This window comes from Apodemus sylvaticus, chromosome 9 (assembly GCF_947179515.1).
Source record: "Apodemus sylvaticus chromosome 9, mApoSyl1.1, whole genome shotgun sequence".
NCBI classification, from domain to species: Eukaryota; Metazoa; Chordata; class Mammalia; order Rodentia; family Muridae; genus Apodemus; species Apodemus sylvaticus.
Genome location: NC_067480.1, coordinates 68,735,419 through 68,755,121, shown reverse-complemented (window position 1 = coordinate 68,755,121; position 19,703 = coordinate 68,735,419). Strand labels below are relative to the sequence as shown.

Below are 19,703 nucleotides of genomic sequence, written 5' to 3'. Positions count from 1 at the left end.
GATTGATCAGAAGTTAGTGGCAGTAACTTTAAATTGTAAATTTTATTTGTTGAACATAATCATTATGATATATGTTTTACCTCTACATACATTTTTATCTTTTGGTCAATACAATATTTTAGGCAATATTATTTAGACTTAATTCACATGCTGTGGTGGTTTGAGTATGCCTAACCAAGGGAGTGGCACTATTTGGAGGTGTGGCCTTGTTGGAGTAGGTGTATCACTGTGGGCACTGTGGTCACAGGTAGCCAAGAGACTGTTCATGTGATATTTTGATGAAGGATGTGGCTGCTTTTTGCCCTTGTCTGAAGAGTCTACCTGAGGCGAAGGTGAAGAGATTTAGATTAATTTCTGTATTAAAGGAAGTCTCAAACCATCCAGATATAAATTCTGTTATGTGGTTACTAAGCTTCTCTCTTAAAAAGAATGTTTTAATGAAAAGAAGCAAGCTGAGAAAGGAAAAATATAAAATATATGGTTCAAGTATTAAAGGGGCGCCAGGAAGTGAAATGGAGCTAAATCTTGTGTTCATGGAATTAAGCCAGTGGTGACCTTGGAGCAAGATTCTACCCAGATAAGTTTAGGTTCAGGCACGGTAGATAAAAGCCTTTAATCCCAGCACTCAAGGCAAGCAGATCTCTGAGTTTAAGGCCATCCTAGGACAGAAATGGTTCTAGGTGAAGAAAAATCTTAAGTGCAGGCATGGCGGTACACACCTTAATTCCAGGAGGCAGAGCCATGTAAATCTCTGAGTTCAGAGTCAATCTACAGAGCAAATTCCAGGACAGCCAAGCTTATGAAGTAAAGGAGTTGGAAAACAGAAAGCTAGTAATAGAATGGGGAGAGGGAAGGATGTTCCAATCCCAGCATGCAGCAGAACTCGGCAGCTTTGACCATGGCTTTAGAGTCTAGAATAGAAGGGACTACTGGGACAACTGATGCTGGTTAGCTGGAGCTAAGAAATTTGTAGTGATTAAGAAGAGACCAGTATCACTGAGATGTAATCTGGTGTTTTCTGCGAGCACAAAGAAGATAGCCAGAGATAGCTAATGTTGTACCTTGTGCTGCAGCTAGACTTAGTAATAATGTGTAAGAACCATCCAAGTTGTATTGGCTATGAAGGTGTGAAGGAGTCATGGAGATCAGCTGAGGCTGATGTGAAAGGGCATGGAAGGCCATTGGTGAAGGTGCAGCATTAGTTGTAGTTGATGGCCCAGGGCTGAAGGGGTCATACAAAGAAATTGAGGCTTGGCACCATGTAGAGAGCCTATGAGAAGCTATTCGTGAATCCTAGTTGCGGTGGAAAACCCCAGGATACTGGAGATGCCAGTACCATAGGATGATCACCAAGAACAGTATCAGCAGTAGAGTGGAGTCAACCAGATCCTAGATTGCTACAGAGGGCAGAGCTGGAGATATGACCCAGCCCCTTTGTAGGAGTCCAGAAGATTATGTGTGGATCCCATACATTGGAAAGAGAAGCTGTAATGTTGAAGTGGCCTTGGATACCCTAAGATGTTCGAGATGCCAGAGTTGTGGAATACTGGCCAAGGAAAGCTGCTAACAGAGAGTGGAACCAGCCTAGGAGAAAATACTTAGTTGCAGTCAGTAAAGATGAAAAGGGAGTAGAGATATGAAGACAACTTTGACATAAGACACGGAGATGCAAAGTTTGGAGTTTGCCCAGCTGTTGACCTGTTTTGCTTTGGGGATCACAGTTAAGTGATTGGATGAATCTCAGAAGAGACTTTGACCTTTGGACTTTTAACATTGTTGAGACTGCTATGGACTATGGGGACTTTGGGAGTTGGAGTAAGTTGTACTTTTTTATTATGCTATGTTTAGGTATGGCTCCATAGACTCATATGTTTGAACAAGCCCATGGGGGCCATGGAGTAGAATGTAGTGGTTTGTGTATGCCTAGGCCAAGGAACAGCACTATTAGGAGGTGTGGCCTTGTTGGAATAGGTGTGTCACTGTGGGTGTGGGCTTTAATACTGTAGTCCTAACTGCCTGGAAGCCAGTCTTCTCCTAGCAGTTTTCAGTGAAGGTATAGAACTCCTAGCTCCTCCTGCACTGTGTCTGCCTGGATGCTGCCATGCTCCTGCCTTGATCATAATGGATTGAACCTCTGAACCTGTGGGCCAGCCTTAATTAAATGTGTTTTTAACAGTTTCCTTTGTTATGGTATCTGTTTACAGCAGTAAAACCCTAACTAAGACACACAATATAAATCACTTACTGCAATGTACATTTCAGTGGCTTCTTAGGATATTCCCTAAGTTGGACCTTTAGTATATTCCTGTGTTAGTTATGGAATATTTCCATTATTTTAAAGAAAAAGCTCATGTTGAATCTTTTATCCCAAGGCAACTGCTAAGGTGTATTGTGCTTTGTAGACTTGTCTCTCCAGGAGATCCTGGACTGTTAAGGGATCAGTTCCTTTGTGATCGGCATGTTTCCAAAGTCCATTCATGTTGTGTTATGATCAGTAGTTCTTTCTATTGCCAAGTAGTATTTTACCAAATGCATGTGGCACTTTTATCCATCAGTCAGTTGCTAGGCTTTGGGTTGCTTTCACTTTTTGCCATTAATGGGCATGGTTTAATGTTTTCAATATGTACCTAGGACAGAACGTATGAAGGATCTGATTTTCTACACATTTTCTAATACTCATTGTTGCCTGTGTTTTTTTTATTATAGACATCTTGGTGGGTATGAGCTGGCAGACCATTGTAGTTTTGATTTGTGTTTCCATAGCAACTAATGGTGATGAACTTCCTTTCATGTACTCATTGTTCATCTCTGTAGCATCTTTACAGATGTGACTTCCCCCTTTTCACTAGGCTATTTATATTTTATTCTTATATTGTGTTTTAAACTAACTTTTCTATGTATGTGTTCATGCATATGTGTGGTATGTGTGTGTTACTGCCTCTCCTTACCCAGAGCTGGCAGTATGCTTTACACAGCTTCTTATTTATCTGTTTTTAATGTGGGTATTGGAAATCCAGCTCAGATCCCCATATTTTCACGTCACACACTTAACCAACTAAGCCATATTCCCCATCCCGAAAGCTATTCTTTAATATAAGATAGATGGTTAGTAATCATAACTCAGGATGTATGGTCATAAAATCAATATGCATTGAGTGCAGGTATATGAATCATACTCATTATAGTGTTTATTGCCATTCATCATATCTGCTGAATAGCCAATCAGTCTTTCTTCTGTCTTTTCTTAGGATCCCATTTGTCAACTCTCAAGCTTTTATAGAATGCTGTGAACATTTGCCAAAGTTGTTTTTTAAAAGAGAGGGTTGAGGCTTCTTCATAGGAACAGAGACATCTGCATTTGCTCTCATGCCTAACATCACTGAAGCTGAAAAAACTACTGATTCTGGACATGGTGAGCACAGATCTGAGAAGAAGTCACCAGAAGAGAGTCTACAAGGTGCTGTGCCATCTTTCTACACAAGTGCCTCAGGAACACCCATAGGCCCCAGAGGAGATGGGCATTATCCTTCGAGTTGTCCAGTCACTCATACTCGAGAGAAAGTTTATGCCATCTGCTCAGACTATGCCTTCCTCAACCAGGCAACATCAGTCTACAAAACTCCTAGCCCAGCCCGCTCTGCTTGCCTCCCTGATAACACCTCGCTTTCTGCTGGAAATAGTACAAGATATATTGGAATCCCAACTAATACATCAGAAATAATCTATAATGAAGAAAATAACTTGGAAAACTTATCTACCAGCATGGGCAAGCTACCTCTTGCATGGGAAATTGATAAATCTGAATTTGATGGGGTGACTACAAATTTGAAACATAAATCAGGTAAGAAGGAGCTATGAAGTTTATAAGTGAGAACAAGCAGAAACAAATGCTATCTATTGCTAAGTTTTGCAATGATGTGTTTTCTGTTGCTGAGCTAGGAGCATCACTGCCTTCTTATCGGTCATTGCAGGTTTGTTTTTGTTTTATTTCGTTTTAAGTAATCCTAGACATAGTTAGTCCCTGACTGTGTTGCCCATGGAAACTTCTAATATCATGTGTGCATTTGAGGAGCTTTGAAAATCAAAAAGAATGAAATATAAGTATTAAAGATAAGAACACAGTAGCTTTGAAAAGGCAACTGACATAGCTGAAATATTACTGTTATTGTGTAGTTTTGCAGAGATGTGATCATTTTTTTTTAAGATTAATTTATTTATTATATCTAAGTACATTATAGCTTTCTCCAGAAGAGGGAGTCAGATCTTGTTATGGATGGTTGTGAGCCACCATGTGGTTGCTGAGATTTGAACTCAGGACCTTCGGAAGAGTAGTCAGTGCTCTAATCCTCTGAGCCATCTCTTCAGCCTCGTGATTATATTTTCTAATGTAGGAGATATTAAGACATTTTTCTTTTGAAATAATTGAATGCAAAAAGAACATCTGTTTTGATCAATATCTTGATTTTTTTTAAAGCTACAATTATGTAGCTCTCTTTTCTAAGCCATATTCTAAAGTTCATTTTATTTCATATGTATATATGTATATATATGTATGTATGTATATGTATGTATGTTTCTAAGGACCTGCTCACATTTCTTCCCATGTGTTATCTGCTACTTGTTTCAAATTTCAAAAGAAAATTCTGTTTGATATCTCCTTCCCTCTTTTTCAGTGATAGTTTTAAAACTTTCAGATGCTGAAGAGTTCATGCTTCAGTTAGATGTGGCACTGATATATTTTTGTGGAGCCAAACTTAAGAAATACTTTTCTTATATTGGTATGAACATGGTAATAGAAGAACAGGGTCAGAAAACATTCAAATTGCTTTAAATTTGAAATAACAGTGACCTTATCAATATAGAATTCTTTGTAATACCAAATTTTTAGCAGGATTATATAAAGATTAAACATATAATTAAACATTCTCTATATAAGATTTAGTGTATGTGTGCAGTGTGTATATATATATATATATATGTATATATATATTTATATATTATCTATTAAACTTACATACTTATATAATACTATTGTACTTATATAATACCTATTATATATAAATATATAGACATAAGAATGGTTATATTTGGAAGTATACTATTACAGAAATATGAAAGGAAAAGTTAAATCTCTGTGCCTAAGAATTTCGTGAATTCATTGTTTTTAATAGCTGAGTAGTACTCCATTGTGTAAATATACCACATTTTCTGTATCCATTCCTCTGTTGAAGGACATCTGGGTTCTTTCCAGTTTCTGGCTATTATAAATAAGGCTTCTATGAACATAGTGGAGCATGTGTCCTTATTACATGTTGGAGTATATGCCCAGGAGTGGTATAGCTGGGTCCTCAGGTAGTAGTACTATGTCTAATTTTCTGAGGAACCTTAAAACTGATTTCCAGAGTGGTTGTACCAGCTTGCAATCCCACCAGCAATGGAGGAGTGTTCCTCTTTCTCCACATCCTTGCCAGCATCCTGCTATCCCCTGAGTTTTTCATCTTAGCCATTCTGACTGGTGTGAGGTGGAATCTCAGGGTTGTTTTGATTTGCATTTCCCTGATAACTAAGGATGCTGAGCATTTCTTTAGGTGCTTCAGAGCCATTTGAGTTTCCTTGGTTGAATATTCTCTGCTTAGCTCTGTACCCCCTTTTTAAAATAGGGTTATTTGACTCTCTGGAGTCTAACTTTTTGTGTCCTTTGTATTCATTGGTTATTAGCTCTCTATCAGATATAGGATTGGTAAAGATCTTTTCCCAATCTGTTGGTTGCTGTTTTTTTCTATTGACAGTGTCCTTTGCCTTACAGAAACTTTGCAGTTTTATGAGGTCCCATTTGTCGATTCTTGTTCTTAGAGCATACACTATTGGTGTTCTGTTCAGGAAAATTTCCCCTGTGCCCATGTCCTCAAGGGTCTTCCCCACTTTCTCCCCTATAAGCTTCACTGTATCTGGTTTTATTTGGAGGTCCTTGATCCACTTGTACTTGAGCTTCATAAAAGGAGATAAGAATGGGTTCATTTGCATTTTTCTACCATGATGGATACCCTGGAACTGGAGTTATAGATGGTTATTAGCTACTATGTGGTTGTTGGGAACTGAACCCAGGTCCTCTGCAAAAGCAGCCAATGCTCTTAACTACTGAACCATCTCTCAGCCCTCTTGCCTATAATTCTTAATCTCTCTGCTTCACTTTTTTTGAGTACTGGGGCTATAGGTCTGTGTGTGCCATTACACACAGCTCTTGTGTTTTCATTTATCATCTTTTCCTCATACGTTTCTGAATACCATGATAGGTGTGTGTGTGTGTGTGTGTGTGTATGTGTGTGTGTGTGTGTGTGTGTGTGTGTGATGGCAGAGGGCTATGTGCCTGTGTTATTGGTAGGGTTAAGAAGGAAGGATAAGGTGATGGTGCAGAGCAATGGGCAAAGGTAAGTGCCATTGAGTGATGAAGAGACAGAGTGTGAGGGTTTCTTTTTTTATTTTAATTTTAATTTTTTATTCAACACAATATATATTTTTATACCAATCATAAAAACAATGGACATGTTATTAAATGAACATAAAAAGATAAAGTCTTTTTGTTTGTTTGTTTGTTTTGTTTTTAGTAGAGCTTAAAATCTTGACTCTTACTGTGGTACAAACCCAAAATAAGAACAATTTTTAGACATTGGAGTTCATTGTAATAAGGCTGTACTTCAATGTCCCTCACATCACCAATGGATTTTACCTCCATTGTAGCTAAGCTGAGAGTTGACAGTTCTGCTGCGACAAGGAATGAATTGTAGGCACAATTATTTGGATATAGATTTCCTGCTATAGTCAAAGTTATTTGACTTGACTTGAGTGATTGTCATCATTCTCAGGCTACAGGGAATAGGTTACATTCATATAAGAAAGGATGTGTGGGTATATGAAGATGGTCTACACATGAAAACATTCATAAACTATTTGAATGAACAATGGTCCTGCTTGGAGTGTGGCATAGACATTAGGTAATGGTAAGATTCTGGTTCATTGATTGTGATTTTGAAGAGCATATATTTCAGAAAAAGAGTAACTTATAAAATCATCTTCTTCAAAATTGATACAATAATTATAAATATCAAGCAAAACATTCAGTCTCACTCTTTGTTGTTCTCTTACAAACCACCTCCCAAGTTGTCTATGTTTCTTTTGGCTGTATAAATAATTTTAAAATATGTAAGCTGTTCTGAAAACCATAGTATAGGGGAAAAACATCAAATAAACAATAGTACTAATAGAGAGGCTGAGATAGGGGAAGCATGATTTCAAGACCATTATGTGGTACACAGCAAAAACATTGCCAAATATGAACAAGTAGAAAGTGTAATGGATTGAACAGTATTGGACATATCTTTCCTATTACCAAATTAGAGATTTTGGTAATTGGGTGACATCCAACAAATTTCTAATTTCTGATATTTTTGAATTTCAATCGATTAGAATGTGTTGGTAATATTAATTTTCATATTAAGAGATATTAAGGAAAAATGATTGTTACTTCCTGTTATTTTGATTGTTAGAAGTGGAATTACATTTGTGTGGGTTTGTTGAAAGATTGCTTTCTTGCTTTTTCTAGGGTGTAGTTTCCCTCCTTGTGTTGGTGTTTTCCATCTATTATCCTTTGTAGGGCAGGATTTGTGGAAAGATATTGTGTAAACTTGGTTTTGTCATGGAATATCTTGGTTTCTCCATCTATGGTAATTGAGAGTTTTGCAAGGTATAGTAGTTTGGGCTGGCATTTGTGTTCTCTTAAGGGTCTGTATGACATCGGCCCAGGATCTTCTAGCTTTCATAGTCTTTGGTGAGAGGTCGGGTGTAATTCTGATAGGCCTGCCTTTATGTGTTACTTGACCTTTTCCCCTTACTCTTTTAATATTATTTCTTTGTTTAGCGCATTTGGTGTTTTGATTATTATGTGATGGGAGGAATTTCTTTTCTGGTCCAGTCTATTTGGAGTTCTGTAAGCTTCTTCTGTTTGTGGACATCTCTTTCTTTAGGTTAGGGAAGTTTTCTTCTATAATTTTGTTAAAGATATTTACTGGCCCTTTAAGTTGGGAATCTTCACTCTCGTCTATACCTATAATCCTAAGATTTGGTCTTCTCATTATGTCCTTGATTTCCTGGATGTTTTGTTGTAGGAGCTTTTTGCTTTTTATGTTTTCTTTGACTGTTGTTTCAATGTTTTCTATGGTATCTTCTGCACCTGAGATTTTTCTCTTCTATCTCTCGTATTCTGTTGGTGATGTTTGCATCTATGACTCCTTGTCTCTTTCGTATGTTTTCTAGCTCCACGGTTGTCTCCCTTTATGATTTCTTTATTGTTTCTAGTTCCATTTTTAGATACTGGATGGTTTCGTTCATTTCCTTAGCCTGTTTGTGTTTTCCTGTAATTCTTTAAGGATTTTTTGTGTTTCCTCTTTAAGGGTTTCCAGCTGTTTACCTGTGCTCTCCTGTATTTCTTTAAGGGAGTTATTTATGTTCTTAAAGTCCTCCATCATCATCATGAGAAATGATTTGAGATCCAGATCTTTCTTTTCCAGTGTGATGGTGTATCCCGGGCTTGCTATGGTGGAAGAACTGGGTTCTGCTGATGCCAAGGAAGCTTGGTTTCTGTTGCTTATGTTCTCAGGCCTGAGTCCCACCATCTGGTTATCTCTAGTGCTACCTGCCCTTCCTATATCTGACTAGAGCCTGTCCTTCCTGTGATCCTGGTTGTGTCAGAACTTTTCAGAGTTAAGCTGTCTCTATAATCCTGTGATCCTGGGATCCTGGGTGTGTCTGAGCTCCTGGGAGTCAAACTGCATCTGCGACCCCGAGATCCTGGGGTTCTGGGATCCTGGGCCTGTTAAAGTGCCTGGGAGTGGAGCTTCCTCTGGGTGTTGTGGACTGGCTGTGGAGTTTGTGCCCAAAGTTTGCTCAGAGCACTGACCCAGCAGACTGGATGGAACCTGAGCCACTGTTCTAGTAGAGTTCCTGCTTGCCTGGGTCCCGCTGGTCCCAGTAACTCTTGATGTTGGGACAGATGGTGTGTCTTTCTCACCTCTGATCCTATCAAGGGGTTTCTTTTTTATGTTATGATCTAGCTTCTACTTTGAAATTGCTTTCTTCCTGCACGTTCAGTGAAATGTTGGCAGTAGAACCAGATCTTGTGGCATTATGGAGTTCTCTGCTCGCTTGCAATGTGTGTGCTCATTTAACCTAAGGAGAATTATAGCAACATACAAAGCAAAAGAAGCACAGGGACAGATTCAGAATCCAGTGAGGAGAGAGTGACCGAGGAGTTGTGACGCATTGAGGCTGCAGACTTTGACGTTTCATGAACCTCACGAGTGTCAGTGGCTGGGAAAACTACAAAGATTTCATCATCAAGAGCCATAGGAAGGAGTCTAAAGAAAATCACTTTTCTGTTTTCTCTTTGAGATTTGTTTTAACCAGGGAGGGATAGTTTAGTGAGATTTAGTTTACATTTGCAAGTGGTTGGTAAGTTCTGAAACATTTTGTGTTCTCTGTATCTGGGAAGAGACAGAAAGAATAATTAAATAGGAGGAGAAACTATATATCTTTATTGTGTTTAGTGTTCATTGTTATGAAACATTACAGATGTCCCTTGTGTGGCAGTATTTCCTGAGTCCCAGCTGGTTGGATGAGCTACATGGTTATTGTGTATAGTACTGAAATAGATCTGCCACAATTCTATAACCAGGTGTGTATCTATATAATCTGTATTTGATAACTCAGAAATAAAATATTAGCCTCAGTGAAGTTTGATTATTTCATTTAAATAGATGATGCCAGGAAGATATTAATGTAGCTGAAAGGAAAGTTAATAACATCAGTCTTGGGTATTATTCATATTTTAATATATGTATACTATTGAGTGGATGAAACATTAGCTCGGTTCATAAATAAATAAATGTATCAAAATTAAACAAGATAAACTTTCCTGTTCATTTCTGCCTGTTTTGTTCACTTTCTCTATCTGTTCTATCCTAGTAAGCAGTCATTCCCTGCCTTTGGGAAGACTGTGTGGGTGTGCCTAGGCAGAGTACACACACATAGCGCTCCATGTTGTGCATTCTGCTTCCTAGTACAGAGTTTTATTTTAATTGTATAACACATGCTTCACTATATGTTCATTGTGAGGTCTCTGGGGCCTGGGGTTATTATTGGACAGAATGTCATCATGCTGGATGTTGTAATAGAATTATGTTAATGTAGGTTTTATTGTTTTATAGAATGGATTCATTTTCAGAAAAGTAGTCTAGTTTAATTCTTTTCCTGTTGGTAACTTGAAGTTGTAGATATGGCTAAAGATCACTGGATTAGTTATTTTAACTGGCTCTAAGAGCCTAGCTCGGAACTTGGATACGATTTTGATAGGAAATACCATTTCTGATGGTTCAGATTGTTTTTAATTCTCTTCCTGCTTTTTCTGTAGGGCAGAGTACTATTCTAGAAAGCACAGATATTACTTTGAGACATTTGCAGATACCATTTTCAGAATACATGGAGTTCCTCTCTAATTCTGTTGTAACTTCTGGCAAGGGACAAATCTGAGCATTTTCTTGTATTATTTCTTTGTTCTGTAGGCAATGCAAAGAAACAAGTTTACAAGAAGAAAACATCAGATAAAAAAGGGCGGCATCAGAGGGAGTGTCTCCACCATTCTCCTCTCGATGATGTTAAACAACGCAAAGTGTTAGACCTTAGGCGATGGTATGTGGCCATGTCAGGTTTTACTTTTTCCAATCTTAAAAATATGTAATTTGACATTAATTTTGCTGAGTACAGGTTAATAAATTATATTTGTTATAAATACTGTGAGTTCCAAAATTGTGTCTAAATACTTTAAGTATATCTCAGATTTTGGAAGTAGTCTAGTTTAGCTCAGCTGGTTTTCTTCTAGACTTGCCTGGCTGTCAGTCTCACTCAATGATCTCTCTTAATGGTAAGCTACATTGAGTGAGACTTGAATTTGGAGTAGTTGTTTACATGGTTGTTCTTTGTTGAAGAATTCTATAGGAAGTGAGTGTTAGTTTACAGCTATTTAAATTGTTGCCATACCTAGTAAAATTAACAATATTTCTTGTGTACACTTTCCAGACTAAATTAACACTTTATAGATTGTTCTAAAAGTTCATCATATACGTGCTTGCTTGTCATGGCCCATGAGTCTCAATTTAGAATCTCCAGCTTTCTTTCTTTATCTCCTTCTCTCTCTGGAGGATTTTGTGTTTCCCTTTTAAGTCCCCAGTGATGATTCTGTTCTGGGGATCTCTGTCCAGGGGTTCATTGCATGTGCTTTGGTCTGAAGAAGAATCTCTGATAAAGAGAAGAATCCTCTCGACAAAAGGAAAGTGATTTGCTTTGCTTCTCCAGTATTTCAGAATTTGCAAATGATCCTGTGCCTACTTACATGAGAATTCACATAGGAATTTGAGTAGTTGGTATCAAAATTCCTTGGTTTGAATAAGACATACTTTATTAGTAGGTTGCTAGCCATAATATCCTGATAAAATAGTGATTTTTACTCTCATACATTTTTATGTGTTTAATAAGTAGGAAATACTTTAAACAAAACAAGATTTTTTACACTGCATTAAAGTTTGTATTATGATCACATTTTAAATCACCCATAAGATATAAATTTCTGTTTTGCATGTTTTGCATTCATTCAAGTGAAGGATACTGTTTGATTTCCCAGGTACTGCATAAGCCGACCACAATACAAGACTTCATGTGGTATTTCCTCATTGATTTCTTGCTGGAATTTCTTATACAGCATAATGGGAGCTGGGAAGTAAGTATGCCAGTTTACTGCTAACACCAAACTCCATCTTTGAATGTAGTTTGAAAGAAACTGAGTATGATGATACACACGTTTAATCTTAGCACTCAGGAGGCAGAGTGAGGCAGATTTCTGTGAGTTTGAAATTAGGCTAGTTTACAGAATAAATTCTAGGACATCTGGGACTACATAGAGACCCTGTCTTAAGAAGCCAAAAAGAAAAAAGAAAAAAAAAAAGCAAAGCAAGAAGAGAGAAAGAAAGAAGCAAAGAAAGAAAGAAAGAAAAGAAGAAGGAATTTTTAGGTCCCTGTTTTATAATGGAAGACTGGGAATTGACTTTTCACAACCTGAAATTGTGTGTACTGTTATAAGCCTTAAGGTTAAAATTTTTGCATGCATTCCTTTCAATAAAATAAATGAAAAATATTGCTAAAATTGTTTCTAAGCTAAATCTATATATTATTAACATTGAGGCATATTTTATTTGCAAATGACTGGAACTGTGAAATGAAAGGAAATGTTTCTTTTATAGTCTCCCGCCTATTACCCAAGAAGAAGCATTACATATTTTGGGCTTCCAACCCCCATTTGAAGATATTAGGTTTGGCCCTTTCACTGGAAATACAACACTCATGAGGTACGGAGCTGCCACTTAGGTACAACACCTTATTTTTAATTCTGTGAAGTGATAACTCTGTAGTGTTTGGGGACAGTACAAGATAGACTTTGCTGCTGGGTCCCAGGCTCCCTTAGATATGCCATGTGTGGGCTATGCTTGGGTTTCTGTACAATTAGGACAGTAGCTTATCTGTGTTGTAAAACTATTGCTATGGGCAAATCTTCTTAATTTCAGATGGTTTCGACAAATTAATGACCACTTTCATGTGAAAGGATGCTCTTATGTTCTATATAAGCCCCATGGGAAGAACAAAACAGCTGGAGAAACTGGTAGGTGAAAATACACACACACACACACACACACACACACTCTAAGCTTTCAGGTTGAGTACATCTCAGAAACTGGCCATATTGCTTTCTGGTACATCAAGTTAACTTTTTGCAGTCTGATGTTTTCATACCTCTTTAAGAGGAAAATCATGATAATATCAGTATTCAGTTCAATTTTTACCTTCTGATATTTCTATGTAGATGTTAGAACTTTAAAGCATGATTATATACACTGCTCTTAACATATTGTTTGTATGGTTTAGGATCTTGTTATGTGTGTTTGTAAGCATGGAATTTGCAGTTTATTTTAAAACAGTGAGAGCACTTGAGGACATGCAATGCTGGACTGGCATCAAACGATAACACAAAATAACAGGGTAACAAACTGGAAAGTGACAACACTGTTGTAAAAAAGTCTTGGTTTTAACAGACATATTAATAAAGTTGATCTTAAGGGTTATTTGTTATATACTAGTTGAATTATTTGTATTGTTTAATGATTTCAACTCATGAATTGTTACAATAAGCTTTGAACATTATGGAGCAGGTTGCTGTAAGGTACTGCTATTAAAGAAAAAATTTTTCTGACTCTCCTTGAAATGGGAGACTTGATTCAAGATTGTTGGAATGGGGTATTGTGATAAGGATTAAAGGATTAACCTCAGCTGCAAAGGTGATGAAGGTGGATGATTGATGGGAAAGGACATAGGATAGTGAGAAACTATAGGTAGTGATATAAATTTAACAACTTTTAAAGTATAAACATATAAAACAATTAATACAATGTAATAAAACAACAAAAGGGCTCCTGAGTGTTGGCTTAGGATTAGTATTCAGAAATTTTATGATTTTTTTGATCAACTCTGCTGTCCATTATGTTTTGGAGCATAATTTTATTAGAGATTTTAGAACAACAGTACTTGGTTTACTTTCTAATGGTCCTGGTTCCTCCAGTTCTTCATGAGTTATTTATATGATGAGTGGATGGATATGAATGCTGTTACGCAGTTTCCTAATGGATTAGGATATGTTAGGGTGCTTGGCACTGGCACACTCTGATTTCTTTTACCTCTCTTTAAACATCCTTGAACATATGCCCAGTTTTCACTTATAGAGTGGAATAAATTGTTTTCCTTTACAAGTTTTAAAACTGACATATATTTATGTATTTATTTCATGTGTGATCAAAGGACTGCCTGAGGGAGTTGGTTCTCTCCTTTCACCATTTGGGTCCTGGGATCAAACTTGGTCAATAGGGCTTGAGAGCAGGTACCTTTATACCGTGAGCCATCTTTCTGACCCCGTCTCTTTTTATCTCCCTCTTTATGCAAAGACAAGATGGTAGTTTCTTCAGATTTCTTCAAATAGGGTTTAATGTCATGTTTTACCAATTGTGTGCTCTCCAACCCCCTCCCACCTCTACGGCTTGGCACCTTTTCTGAAATGTCCCTGGACAGTTTAGCCCCAGAATCCTTTTCTCTCATGTCCATTGGCATCTGTCATTTGGTGTTTGGGATGTACTATCATGCCTTTTATCTTTTTAATGTAAATGTCTTGTTCAGTGCCCATAGAGACCGTCCCAAGAAGTGCTTTGGTCCTGTGTATGATACACATCAGCAAGAGTTACACTCAGGTCTGCAGAGCACTGGCATTCTGCTTCCCTCCGTCAATTTGTCCCTACTCTCTCTTACAGAAGAGTTGCCAAGAGGGACTTTCTTCAATAGTTTCTGAGATATTCAATTGTTAAAAACATTGTCAGCTGGTATTTCTTATTTAATAACTACTTTGAAACATATCTTTTTTTTTTTCCTCTGTTGAGATAGATCTGATTTTCACAGTGTGCTTTCAGTGTCCTTGGGAACTGCATATCCTGGACTTAGTAACTCTAGTTCTTGATGAACCCAGTGCCACAGGGCCCTCAATAGTCACTGAAAATGATGCAACTCAGAGTTTTTTTTTTAAAAAAGATTTAACTTTATCACAGAAGATTGTCATAAAGCTTGAGTTAGTTAAAGATGGAGCCTATTTTTCAGAGATAGGGTTGATCATACTGAAAACTTGTACGAAATGTTGACAATACCAATCCATTCAGTTAATGTCAGAGTAGTGATTCATGGCAAAGGCAGGATTCACTTGGAAATCATACTTAGGCTCAGGAATTTATTTTTCTTTCAGTGGATCCTACAGTTCACTACTCTGCTTAATACAATACTAGTCTCTACTTCACCCTTACATATATCACGCATACTCTCCCTTTGACCACAGCTATTGACTGTCTGGTAGCCTGGTGCACATCTCAGGTATACAGCATGTTGATATTGCTTTCCTCATCCCCAGTATTCTTCGAGTTCCTAGTGAATAGTTTTCTTTAACCTGCAGTATGGTTTTGCCCCTTTCCTCCTCGGGAACTCTCTAGGCTTGCATGCAGACCAAACTTCATAGTACTGATAGCATGTGAAGCCAACAACAACTGGACTTCCACCACTGTCCTCATGTGCCTGCTGTATTTAAAAGGTATCAAATAGGTAGGGGCCTTGCAGGACAATGACATGATGATTGGTTACTTACCATAGTTCCAGAATCATCTCTTGACTTTGAATATATAAAGATGTGTTCTCAGTTCTCTAAGGCTCTTCTGCAGAAGGACTAGATAATTCTAAACCATCTTGAAGAATGTCAGGTGCTGACAATATATTGGAGTGAGAGCTATAATGCCAAAGGGGGCTGAACCCATTGGCAGCTCAAAGTTGTCCATTCCTTTCAACTCTGAACTAATTCACATCCTGTTTGTTAACTGTACAGCTATGGAGGTAGTTGCTTTGTGACTTGGCTTTTGTGTTTTGTTTGTTTGTTTGTTTGTTTAGGTGTCCTCCATTATAGGGTGAACTATACTCTGAACCTAGTTTCACTCAGCAACACATTTGTCTTCTCATCACAGATCATTTCCTTGGGTAACTGCCTTCTGAGTAATGCTGCATTGTCTTTTATTTTAGATGGTGATCTGATTTGGTCCTGAAATTGTGGGGGTGTCTTACTGTAGGCTTTCTCTGTTGTACTCCACATTCTTTTGTTTCGTTTTGTTTTTTTTCAAGACAGTGTTTCTCTGTATAGCTCTGGCTGTCTTAGAACTCTGTAGACCAGGCTGGACTTGAACTCCGGAATCTGCCTGCCTCTGCCTACCAAGTGCTGGGATTAAAGGCGTGCAACACGACCTGTACTCCACATTCTTACCTAGTGTCTTGATGTGTGTTCCCCTGTGCATTTGCTGCTCCTTATGCTCCTTCCTCTATCTAGATTGCAAGTCTTCATTAAGTTCAATCTTGAATGCCATCCCTTCTTGATTCCTCTGACTTCTATACCCATTTGTGACACCTTAACATTAGCTCTTTCATCTTCCATCCTAGAGCTTATCTTGCTTCAGTATGGTATCTGATTGAGTTGCTAGGTACTCATGAGTTAAATTAAAATCTCCATTTACTCTAAACTAGCTGCTTTCAAAATACTGTCTCTGGATGCATCACCTGGTAGTTTGTTAGAAATGCAAATTCTTAGTTCCCAACCACAGGCCAGCCACTCAGACTAGGCTCTAGTAAGAATTTATTGAAATCTTAAAAAGAAATGGTATGTGGCCTCTTTACCAGGAGTTTTGTTTTGCATTGAGAGGAGATGCCGTCATTTTCTAATTTTGTTCATTTGAAGCCTAAGGATTCCATTTAAAGGCTTTGGCCTTTTTGCCAAAAGCAATATACAGATTCAGCGCAATACCCATCAAAATCCCAACTCAATTCTCCACAGAGTTAGAAAGAGCAATCCTCAAATTCATCTGGAATAACAAAAAACCCAGGATAGCTAAAACTATTCTCAACAATAAAAGAAATTCTGGGGGTATCAGTATCCCGGACCTCAAGCAATACTACAGAGCAATAATGTTAAAAACTGCATTGTATTGGTACAGTGACAGACAGGTGGATCAATGGAACAGGATTGAAGATCCAGAAATGAACCCACACACCTATGCCCACTTGATCCTCGACAAAGGGGAGGAAAACATCCAATGGAAAAAAGATAGCCTTTTTAACAAATGGTGCTGGGTCAACTGGAGGTCAGCATGCAGAAGAATGGGAATTGATCTATCCTTGTCTCCTTGTACTAAGCTCAACTCCAAATGGATCAAGGACCTCCACATAAAGCCAGACACTCTGAAGGTAATAGAAAAGAAACTGGGGAAGACCCTTGAGGATATCAGTACAGGGGGAAAGTTCTTGAACAGAACACCAATAGCATTTGCTCTAAGATCAAGAATTGACAAATGGGACCTCATAAAATTACAAAGTTTCTGTAAGGCAAAGGACACCATCAAAAGGGCAAATCGGCAACCAACAAATTGGGAAAAGATCTTTACCAACCCTACATCAGATAAAGGGCTAATATCCAATATATATAAAGAACTCAAGAAGTTAGACTCCAGAAAACCAAATAACCCCATTAAAAAATGGAGTACAGAGTTAAACAAAGAATTTTCACCTGAACTTCGGATGGCAGAGAAGCATCTTAAAAAATGCTCAACTTCATTAGTCATTAGGGAAATGCAAATCAAAACAACCCTGAGATTTCACCTTACACCAGTCAGAATGGCTAAGATTAAAAACTCAGGAGACAGCAGATGTTGGTGAGGATGTGGAGAAAGAGGAACACTTCTCCACTGCTGGTGGGGTTGCAAATTGGTACAACCACTCTGGAAATCAGTCTGGCGGTTCCTCCGAAAACTGGGCACCTCACTTCCAGAAGATCCTGCTATACCACTCCTGGGCATATACCCAGAAGATTCCCCACCATGTAATAAGGATACATGCTCTACTATGTTCATAGCAGCCCTATTCATAATTGCCAGAAGCTGGAAAGAACCCAGATATCCCTCAACAGAAGAGTGGATGCAAAAAATGTGGTATATCTACACAATGGAGTACTATTCAGCCATTAGAAACAATGAATTCATGAAATTCTTAGGCAAATGGATGGAGCTGGAGAACATCATACTAAGTGAGGTAACCCAGACTCAAAAGATGAATCATGGTATGCACTCACTAATAAGTGGGTGTTAACCTAGAAAACTGGAATACCCAAAACATAATCCACACATCAAATGAGGTACAAGAAGGACGGAGGAGTGGCCCCTTGTTCTGGAAAGACTCAGTGAAGCAGTATTCGGCAAAACCAGAACAGGGAAATGGGAAGGGTTGGGTGGGAAAACAGGGGGAGGGATGGGGGCTAATGGGACTTTCGGGGAGTGGGGGTCCAGAAAAGGGGAAATCATTTGAAATGTAAAAAAAATATATAGAATATAAAAAAAATAAAATAAAATAAAGGCTTTGGCCTGAAAGGGAGATGGTAGAAGAGAACTGCTCATACACTTATTTTGGCTACAGCAGCTCTGCTTTAAGAATAAGTTTGCTAATCTTGAAAATATCTGAAGAAGGTTATGTTATGTACCTTGGAGAAACAAGAACAAAAATCCGATTACTAGAAATCATGTGTACAGATGTTATATATCATATTTAACAATACTAGAAACGTTGCTCCATAGAAGAAAAACCCATGTCATGGCATTTGGGAAACTATGGCATGGTAGTAGTGTTTGCAGCAGACAAAACTATGTGATTGCCAAGGAGGGCGGACTTTGTTATCCATCTCATCTGCCCCTAGGATCCTTATTTTTCTTTCTTCTTCCCTCCCTCCGTCCCTCCTTCCTTCCCTCCTTCCCTCCCTCCCTCCCTCTTTTCCTCCCTCCCTCCCTCCCTCCCTCCCTCCCTCCCTCCCTCCCTCCGTCCCTCCCTTCCTTCCTTCCTTCCTTCCTTCCTTCCTTCCTTCCTTCCTTCCTTCCTTCCTTCCTTCCTTCCTTCCCTGGAATCCTGAATTTTTTCTTTGTTTCTTTCTTTCATTCATTTATTTGTTTTGAGGCAGGGTTTCTCTGTGTAGCTCTTGCTGGTCTGAAACTTGCTCTTGCAGAGCTGTAGGCTAGCCGTGAAGTCACAGAAATCCACCTGCCTTGGCCTCCTGAGGTCTGGGCTTAGAGGCATGTACCACTACTGCTGCCATATTGGCTCAATGCCTAGGCTAAAGCACTGAGGAGGCCAAGAGAGCAGGATTGCTCTGTGTACAAGACCAGCCTGGGCTTCATATCGTGTTTTGGGCTAGCCTGAAATACAGAGTAAGACCTTGTCTATGGCCATACATCTCTGAATGAGTTCAGATCTCAGAAGGTCTAGCCTGGTTAGTATTTGGGAGAAAACGTGAGATTCTCTCTTAAACAGTCAATTACAAGAACTAACATTGTACTCAGTGGTAGAGCTTGCCTAACAAAACTAAAGGCTTTGAGTTCAAGTATTATTGCAAAACAGCATTTTTAGTTATCTGAGACAGTTTCTCACTGATTAAATTTAAAAACATTTCAGGAGTTTTCCTACGGCAATGGTGGTAATAGTCATCTTTTACAATGTTTGAGTATACAGAGTAAAGTTATCTTAATTCACCATCTGGAATCTACTTACAATCATGTTCTTTTATAGAAATGACTGTTTTGAATTTATTCTTAAAAATCCTTCATCTAAACTGCCAATGGGGTCAGTTTTTAAGATGTGAGGGAATATCATTAAATCCTGTGGAGTGGCTAATCATTATAGGTCTTTGTGAAGTAGAGATTTTAGTAGAGAGGACTTCCTATCTGTGCTGATCTACCTGGAAGTGAAAATTTATGTTGAATGCCTTGATGGAACTTTAGAGTAGAGACCAGAAACATTAACATAGATAGGCAGAGCTCCCCCCACCCCCCCAAACCCTTGTGAGGCAGTCAGGTTGCCTCTGTGGAGCTGCTGCAGACACCGCCTAGCAGATTTTTTGGTGGTCATTAGCTATTTCAGTGGTCAGAACGTCGATTGCTGTGAAC

The 19,703-nt window shown here is 38.3% G+C and overlaps 1 protein-coding gene across 6 annotated transcripts in view; it reads left to right on the top strand.

Annotated features, from left to right (window-relative positions):
* Positions 1-19,703, top strand: part of Bivm (basic, immunoglobulin-like variable motif containing) — a 32,625-nt gene that overhangs the window by 3,844 nt on the left and 9,078 nt on the right. For 5 of the 6 annotated variants that reach the window (XM_052193635.1, XM_052193634.1, XM_052193633.1 and 2 more), the window contains 5 exons: positions 3,249-3,841; positions 10,614-10,740; positions 11,729-11,824; positions 12,345-12,449; positions 12,666-12,760. In XM_052193635.1, the coding sequence (XP_052049595.1) occupies positions 3,367-3,841; positions 10,614-10,740; positions 11,729-11,824; positions 12,345-12,449; positions 12,666-12,760 (898 nt within the window). In that variant the 5' untranslated portion in view covers positions 3,249-3,366. Of the gene's footprint in view, positions 1-3,248; positions 3,842-9,624; positions 9,728-10,613; positions 10,741-11,728; positions 11,825-12,344; positions 12,450-12,665; positions 12,761-19,703 lie in introns of those variants that run through there. The other variant, XM_052193636.1, reaches the window with a different exon arrangement.